Source organism: Rhagoletis pomonella, unplaced genomic scaffold (assembly GCF_013731165.1).
Source record: "Rhagoletis pomonella isolate Grant_MI unplaced genomic scaffold, Rhpom_1.0 Rhpom_scaffold_00289, whole genome shotgun sequence".
Lineage (NCBI taxonomy): Eukaryota > Metazoa > Arthropoda > Insecta > Diptera > Tephritidae > Rhagoletis > Rhagoletis pomonella.
In genome coordinates, this window is record NW_023458843.1 from 66,612 (window position 1) to 75,846 (window position 9,235).

General features: G+C 36.6%; 1 protein-coding gene across 1 annotated transcript; it reads right to left on the reverse strand.

Moving 5' to 3' along the window:
• Positions 1 to 816: 816 nt before the first annotated feature.
• LOC118750528 lies at positions 817 to 2,240 on the reverse strand. Its single transcript, XM_036485240.1, has 3 exons — positions 1,863 to 2,240; positions 1,617 to 1,789; positions 817 to 1,544 (listed from the first exon to the last, which is right to left on the reverse strand). The coding sequence occupies exons 1-3, from the start codon at positions 2,064 to 2,066 to the stop codon at positions 1,040 to 1,042; spliced, it is 882 nt and encodes a 293-aa protein (XP_036341133.1). The 5' UTR covers positions 2,067 to 2,240; the 3' UTR covers positions 817 to 1,039.
• Positions 2,241 to 9,235: the final 6,995 nt, after the last annotated feature.

The window sequence follows — 9,235 nt, forward strand, 5'->3', positions numbered from 1 at the left end:
GTGTACGTCAAAAGTTTACTCAATCAGCTCAATTCTTAATACTCCCGGGGAGTTTGTTCTCCGGGAATTTGTTTCTCCCGAGAAAGAAATCCTCCAATAATTAACTCCCAGGGAGTAGCATTTTCCCGAAAATTTGGAAGGAGGAAATTTGAATATCAAAAAAGCTGTTCGACACTTTTTTGAGAGCTCATCTCCGCCCTTTAATATAAAAAATCGTCAGGGAATTTCTATTCATGATAGGACGAAAGGGAAAAGAGAGAAAACTCCCAGGGAGTATCTGTTCAGAATCGGCCTGAATATCTCCGATACTAAAGGAGATACCCAAAACTGATAACACCAATCGAAAGATCTTTAAAAAAAATTAAAACTGCTTCTTTGACTAAAAATCGGCAAAATGACGACAATCTTTTACCCAGGCGACGATATGTATGTATGTATGTATGGGTGTGTGAGCTACGTAGTAATACTGCAATATTGCAGCCTTGTTGCTTTCAGCTGTTGATGCTCAGCTGAAAATATTCTGAAACGCTCTAGAAATTGTGTAGTAAAAATGTTTATAATGCTTTTGATTTGCCAGTGATAAACTGATTGGCAAAATTGTGTTTCTCGAACGCTTAATGTAAGCAGAGCCGCCCAAATTTTCGCGTAAAACGTGGTGCTCTTTCATAAAAAGTAACACTGCCGCATTAATTGCAGCTCGAATACACCCTATATCCCATGTACTTTAAAAATAATGCCAGGTGACATTTGTGCATATGTACATACTTATTTAAGTTCATGGAAGTTCATTTTTATTAATACACATGTTGCATATGTTTTGCCCGTTACCAAAACTTATTTCACATTATTTACCAACTTACGTGCATTTATAAATAGAAATACATAATTTGTGGCGAAACTATGCACCGTTAATTTAAAGAAATCGTTAGAAGCCTCTTGTAATTTGGTAAAAAATTATTTGATTTGAAATTATTACGAAATACCCAACGATATTTTTAATTCCACTAGCGGAATTTAAGGTTCACTTTTAAGGGAACTCTTAGAATGTGAAACTCCAGCCTTTAATGGGCTCAAAAACTTCAACACTTTGTTCATCTCCGTTGATAGAAACCAGCGGTGAGGCGATTAACGGTGCCCGAGCATACTCCTGGGTGCAAACACCCGCGGGTATAAGGGTAGGGTCACTCTCATTCCGTACTGTTTCACAGTCTTGCTCCAACCCTCTTGGAGTTGCACCATCGACTACCTCATTGGTAGTATCCCATACCACAATAGCATTTCTTCCAAATTTAGAGATAGTTCGCAGAAGCTCACGTCGAGCATGCACGGCTTCTTCATTACTTTTAAAGATGATCTGGTACTCGAAATAGCCGGGAAATACTTCTTGTCCAATTAGTTTATCAAAGGTAATCAGCTGACGCAGAGTTTCGTAAACACTCTCCGGTGACAAACGATACGTTTTTTTCAATAAAAGTTTAGAGGAATTACGAGACTGACGAACCCGAATCATGGGGAGCGAGTGCTGTCGAAAAAGTGCCGGTAAGCTGCGAATATCAATGAGTAAATTATTAGTATCTACATTCATATGTAGAAGGGGGCGTGGTATTCATTATTACCGAATAATAGCCAGCTGCATTAGCGAAGGATTTACATATTGAAGATAAGCAAATCCCCGCGAGTCTCCTGAAAAATTCACCTTATAACGTAAAATATAAAGTTCACCAAGGAGGGCGGCAATTTCTGCGATGGCCTCAGCTCTTATCTCTGGTGGTATGCCACTGATAAAAATCTGAAAACAGCATAAAGTAACAAATTACATATAAAGAAAAAATTTGATGCTAATTATATTTGTTTTTAATAACCTCTCCTGCGCATGCGTTTAGCTGCAGTTGCACTGGTTCAGGAATGGGTTTCAAGCTTTTAAGATATTTTGTACCATTTTCCTGATACGACTCGTATTGTGTTGATGGAAACTCGAATGGGGAACGTGAGTACTGAATGAGCGGTTGATGCTGCTGGCTTATTGCATTTGACTCTTGTGCCGGGGATTTGAAAAAGCATTCCATTTTAAACACTTCAATTTTAGGAATTCAGTTTAGTTTTGTGGATTTCTGCAAAAAAATGTATGTACATATGTATGCACGCATGTAAACCGCGCGAGGTATTCCAGGAATTGACGAGCTGATTTTTGACTGTCTGTTTAATCTGCCATTCGCTTACCTCAGTTGGCGTTTTCAATGCAGCAGCGCGTCGGAAATTCCGAGAAGCGTGTAAAAATTGCTTGCCAGCAGTGTTGCCAGAACTTTTTGGGCCGACCGGCTAGATTGGCAAAAAAAAGCGGCTAAAAACGGCTAAAATGTTTTAGTGAAAATTCACATGCTTTATTTAAATAAATTGCAAGAAACGAAAGACTAGTTAACACCATTAATTTATATCGAGTGTATATTCCTCATCATCAAATGAATCACTATTGCATATATCACCTGAATTCATTAATTTTAAGAGATCGTCATCTACAGTAAAATTATGGCAGCATTTTTCTTCACGTTTTAAACCGTATCTTATATATAAAATAGCGTTTAACGTTTTAACGCACATTGGATTTCTTTGCTTAGTTTTTATTATATTCATTGAACTAAATATTCGCTCTACTTCTGCATTACTTATAGGCAAAACAAGAAAACTAAAAACTAGGTTGCAAAGGTCAGCAAAAGGGTTTTCTCCTAGGGCATTTCGAAATTGATAAACTTCGGCCCAAAATTTTACAGTTGAGTCTAAATTACTCCAGGTATGTAACGTTAACCGTTGCCATTGCATCTCTATGGATGTTATTTCGTCGGCATTATATTTGTGGCTTTGTTGCTGTTGTTGTTGAACAAATACTTTTGGTTTAATTACTCTTAATGCATTTCCAACCGAAAAAAGTACATTTTTTTTTAGTGTGGCAATATTTGTAGGGAGGCGTTGGCGTAATTCCTTTATTAAAGTGATAATAAAATAGCGACCATTTTCTCGAATTATTTTCTCCGCTTCGTGGTCAAAAGCGTTTGTGCTTACTTTTGTTTTTAAATACTCTTCAAAACTGTGATAAAACTGAGGAAATGGAGCAAGGTATGGTTCCAACGGGGAGCATATAGGATCAAATGTGTCCGCGCTAATAACCACTAGGGAGCATAGATGCGAAAGTAAAACATTGAGTTCATTAAAAATCTTCATTGGGTCTGCATTATTGCTTTCAAACAACTTGTTTACTTTGTGCACCTGAAAATTAGGCAAATAGTAAAATCGGCTAAAAACGGCTAACTTTTTTTAAAAACCGGCTAACAAATCGGCTGCCGGCTAGATCGAATTTTCTCCGGCTAGTTGCTATCAAAACCGGCTAAATCTAGCCGGAAAACGGCTAAAATGGCAACGCTGACTCCGAATGATCATGCACGAAACCAGCAACCGCCGTATTTGATCGACTGCCAAAAGCACGATACTGCTTTGGACGGTTGCCGAAAGCATGACAGCTTATGTGAAAGACTGGCGAAGGCAAGATGCCGCAGTTAGCTAACTTGATTTGTTGCAGAAGTCAAACCGCCGCCTTTGGTTTGTTGCTGAAGGCGCGTTTGACGTGTTGCCGAAGTGATGATACTTTAGTTCAAAAACATTCAAAGACACTTGCTTGTTTGAAATGAAGCATTGATATGTACATACATACATACGTACGTATGCACATTCCTCACACCTAGCCAGCAGTGAGCAATGCAATTGAATGCACAATATAACCAGTAAAGAACCTTCGGTGAATTTGGCGACTCCCTTCCTCGGGGATGAATATGCTAGGGATGAAATTATTGGTACACACGCCTTCCAAGCACGCAGGGTTGCTTTTAAGAAACACAAAATAATTAACTTCAAATAGTTTCAAAAAGTATAGTGTAAAACGAAATTTATTGAATAATTCCACATAAAATGGTATACATAAATGACTCATTTTCTAAACGATTTAAATAAAACGCATTTCATAACCTTTTTTGAGCAAACGACATTTGCGAATTGGTAGAACAGTACTACGGATTTTAAATTTTTGTTAACTATGAGGTGAATGAAAATTTTCAACCCGGCCTGACGGTTTTGAAGAATTTTTTTGTTCTAATTTTATTACTAAGGCGTCTAATAAATGCATGACTTTTAGTTCTAGAAGAATAAAAGTCAGTAAAGACAAGTCTTTTTTGTATAATTTCTGATTTTAATTGCTCAAATTCTTTTGCACCAGAGCAACTGTCAAAAATTTCAGCAGTAAAAAGTTGCGAATTAGCACAGCAGAAATGTAAAATTTTCTCGCCATAATAACAAGTTTTTTTCAACATGGAACTTTTCCAACTGATAAAAAAGAGAAAATTTGGAAAGACCGAACAAAAATTTCTCGTTGTGGATACGAATGCCATAGTTTTTACCTAGCTCGTGGGACTACGCAAACAGCTTGTAAATATGTATACACATAAAGTTGTTGGCGGTAATAAAGAGTCAAAATCAAAATGGGGAAAAGAACAAAAAGCGTACGTTAGTTGTCAGTTGGCAGCTCGCACGTTGTCTAAATTCTCAAGTAACATAAAATCACAAAAGAAACATTGCTTGTATTACCATCAATACGCCATGTATAAGTTTTAACAACACACAAAAATAGAGCTATCGCACGAGTGTTTGTTTGGTTTTTCAACACCATTTATAATTTTCTTTTAATAAAATCACGATTTGTCAAATGCTTAAATTTATTTATCTCATAATGCAGCACACAACCCTGAAATCTAAGAAAAAGTCTGAGGAAGGCCATTAAATAGCAGCACACAACCCCGTGCCTTCCTCAGGAGTGAATATAACTACAACAACAACGACTACTACAACAACAACCCAAAAAGGTTGGTTACTGTCTATACTGTGATTGAATGGTAGACGCGCTATAAATACATACATACATGCATACCACGATTGAGAGAATACAAAGGTTGCGCCGATCTCGGACCGCTATTCTTCTCTTAACGAATTTGACAGAATCGTTGTTTGCATGACGTCACACTGGTGCAACATGTTTACGTTTTCCTTGCAACAATTTTTCTCCTTCTTCCATTCTTGCTCACGTTTTGGCATTTCTCTCTCGCAATTGCACCAGTGTGACGTCACACAAAAGTTATTCTCAAAAATCCTCTCTGATCGGCGCAATCTTGTATTCTATCATTCTTGCATGCATACGAGACGATAAATTACCCTTTACCACATTCGTCGTCATTTCAGCAACAAGTCAGATGATTTTCAGCAACAAGTCAGATGATTTTCAGCAACAAGTCAAACGACTTCTGCAACAAATGATGACTCATGTTTTCGGAGCCGTTCAACTGCCACGTTTGCTGGTTTCGTGCACGATCATTCAGAGTACAGATTTGCCGAAGTCAATATCAGTATGAGCAGTTATAACCATCGTTCACTTGTGGTGGCTGTATTTGCAAGACAGCACGCAATGCGCTCGTGTTCAGTCATCCTCTAATTTCGTTTAGGTATCGATACTACTAAGCCAACGCCGCTGCTCAGTCATACAAAGTAGCGGTATTGAATGAGTATGAACAGTTGACGATCAACCAATGCCAATCCCTGCTATGTATATAGGAATGTATTTACTAGGGCATTCAATCTCGAAGCATTTTAACAATCCCGGGATTTGGGGATGCAAAAATTCTACTCCCGGGATCACGAGACTTTTCGGAATTTCGACTTCATCACAACTTTTTGCATTTTACAATAGGTTCGCCTTTTTCAAACCACACAGATTTATTGTCACCACATTTGGTCTTAGGGGAGCATAATGCCCCTTAGTAAAAAGTACTTAATTTGATGTTTAAATATTTTGATAGTATTAAAAAATATCTATATAACTTGTCAAAAAGATTTACTCATATTTGCAAAAATCCTTTTCCAAAAAACGACAACAGAGTCAAATGAAGAACAACTCTGCCACATTGTAAACGCTTGTTGTGTTTTCAATTGCTACAAGATTTTTCGTTATTTCACAATTCTTGCACAAAATATTTGAACAAGTACAGTTATTCAGGCAGGTCCTGAAATTCACTTCCAAGCGCAAATGGTTCAAGTTCACTTTGAATCCAAATTTTGGTATTCTGTATTTCATATCAAATGAAATTATTTTTTCGTTTTCAACATCTCTTTCATTCTGTAAATGAATTATTAAAATTCTCGGGATCCCGGAGCTGTAATCCCGGGATTTCGGGCCAAGGAAAAGTGTCCGGGATCCCAGAATTCCGGGATTCTGGATCCCGGGATTTAATGCCCTAGTATGTACATATGAACAGTGTTGTCGCGGTCGAAAAATAAAATTTACCAAAACCTATCGAAAAATTTACCAAATCCCGTTAAAATTAAGTAACTTGTCTTAATAAAACGAAAAATGCTTGGTTTGACTAAAGCCGCATTTGGGCTTTTCTTACCAAGCGTGGTAAATTGGTTATAGAAATAAAAAGTAAGCAAGTAATAGTCCGGGAGCTGGCGACAGTTTTTAGTGACTTATTTTATCGTCGATAAAAGTATGATAAGATTTTCAATATAATTACGTAAATCACGAAAACCAACCACTTACACCCAGTTAGCGGGACAACGCCTTCCTAGAGCATTAACATTGTGTAATAAAAAATTTAAAAATAACCTTATTTTATCGTCGTTGGCCTTTTGTGTGGTTATCAATTAACATTGGACGATGCCAAAAATTTATCACTTACACTTATTTAGCGGGAAAATGTACCGCTTACAAGCGCGCAAAAATGTCGAAATTTTGGCGAAAATCGACCTCTGACATTGCACTTCAAATTTATCATGGATATGGAGTAACGCATTATATATGTAAAAATAATGTGCTTACATCGCATCCGCGGGACAAACCTATTGTAAGTGATCGGCAAAGTCGCCGCGGAAGTTCCATATAAAATGTGGGTAAAAATAGAATCATGGACGGATTTAAATGAAAATTCGCTTCTTAGTAAAATTGAGAACGTTAAATTCAAAAATGTAATTTGTTTTTTCGATAACTTTCATACTTTCACTGTAAATGCGGTTTCAAGTTGACAATTTGGGTTCTTCTGGCATTTACATACTAGGTATGTACATATAGTTCGTTCTATTTTCAAAAGTGAGGTGTCAAATGACAGGAGTTTTATGTTTTTGTAAAGGCTTGCCACCTGTTGTCACAAATTCACTTTAATTAAGGGAATTAGGTATAATACCCAAAGGTATTTTTTGTCCATGTGATCAAATCTGCACCGTTCGTTCGATTTTCGAAAATGGGGTGTCAAATGAATAAAATTATAGTTTAAAAAACTAAAACCTCGCTATTATAGTTTCCATTCGTACTGTCATCAGGTATGTAAATTGATAATAGAAATCGCTGCATCTTTTAGGCGCATCAATATTACATAGTTACATCCCGAGCTAATAAAAGGGAGGTAAACATCCCGAGCTAATAGAAGGGAGGTAACAAAAAGCTTGGGTTTTAGATGCTAGAACTTACCGTTCATTTTTAGAAATTTATGTTCGAAAAACAAGATAAAATTGCCAAAAATCAACGGAAAGTCCAAGATACTTAAAATTTGCCCGGTAGTTTACTAAAATTTGATGGGCTACAAAACTGAATACCAAAATTTTGTCTAAAGACGCTAATCAAGAAGTTAGAAATTTTGGTCAAACTTTGCAGAATTTTCATAATTATTGCACAAACTCTGAAAGTTGAATTTATATCTTGTTTGTGAAGTAATCAGCTATACTTTTATACAAAAATAAAATAATAATAATTCCAACGGTTTTTACCCTCCATTCCCGCCCATCCGCACGAGGGGCGCAGTCCGCATGACGTACGGAACCAGTATTTTAAATATTTGCGACGAGTCACGATATGCAGGAGTTTGTTAAGTGTCGAGATCTAAAACTGTTCAGCTACAGAACTAAATTCATCAGCCGATTTTATGTCTTTATTTTAATGATTCATTTATTGAGAGAGGACAGTATCGATTTCTTAATGCTGAAAAGCGGATCTGATATATCAAACGTGCTGGAATGAGAGTTAAAATCCTGGCATAAGCAACGGAGTGGGTCGTGTAATTCAAAATTAGTTTTACAAGCTTTCAGAAATAGGGGACAAAAGGGTCTTGATACCCGGGAGGGAACATTAAGGCTAACTTCGCTCAGAAGAAGCGGACTTGAAATTGAGCCTGTTAGTAATTTAACTATGAAAATTGTACCAACCATTTGCCTGCGACTGGAAAGTGTAGGAAGATTAATAAGTTTTAATCGACTCGTATAAGGTGGAAGGTTATATTGAGAATCCCAACGGAAATTTCATAAAGCAAAAAGTAGGAATTGTTTTTGAATTGATTCTATCTTGTCTGAGTAAATTTGATACCTTTGATTCCAAACCACCGAACCGTATTCCAGAATTGGCCTAACTAATGTTGTAAACAGGGTTTTAGTGATATAAGGGTCACAAAATTCTTTTGACCATCGTTTCACAAATGCAAGTAGACCTTTAGCCTTGTTGACTGTCACATTAATATGAAGATTAAAATTATGCTTAGGATCCATTGTGATACCAAGGTCCACGAAATTGTATACCTTATCCAGGTTATGGTTACCTATTGTATAAGAAGCGGGATGAACAGCTCTTCGCGAGAAGCACATTAATTTACATTTCTTAAGATTTAGAGGCATAAGATTTACTTGACACCAGTAAGCCATGCTGTTTAAGTCTGATTGTAGCAAAGACCTTTCTTTAATCGAAACGTACGATTTATAAAGCTTTACATCATCTGCATACATTAAAATTTTGGAAAATTGTATATCTGTAGAAATATCGTTTATAAAAAGCAAGAACAGAATCGGGCCTAGGTGGCTACCTTGAGGGACTCCTGAAGTAACATCAATGAAGTCAGAGATAGGATTTTTAAACATTACCCTTTGTGATCTATCATAGAGGTATGAAGAGATCCAACGTAGAAAATTAGGTGGAAGACCAAGAACATCAAATTTATAGATGAGCAACGAGTGGCACACTTTGTCAAATGCTTTATTGAAATCAGTATAAATAACATCAACAGTTTTGCTTTCACTAAATGCTTTTGAGATATAGGATGTTAATTCAAGTAAATTTGTAGAAGTTGATTTGCCCTTGCATAATCCATGTTTACTATATGAAATG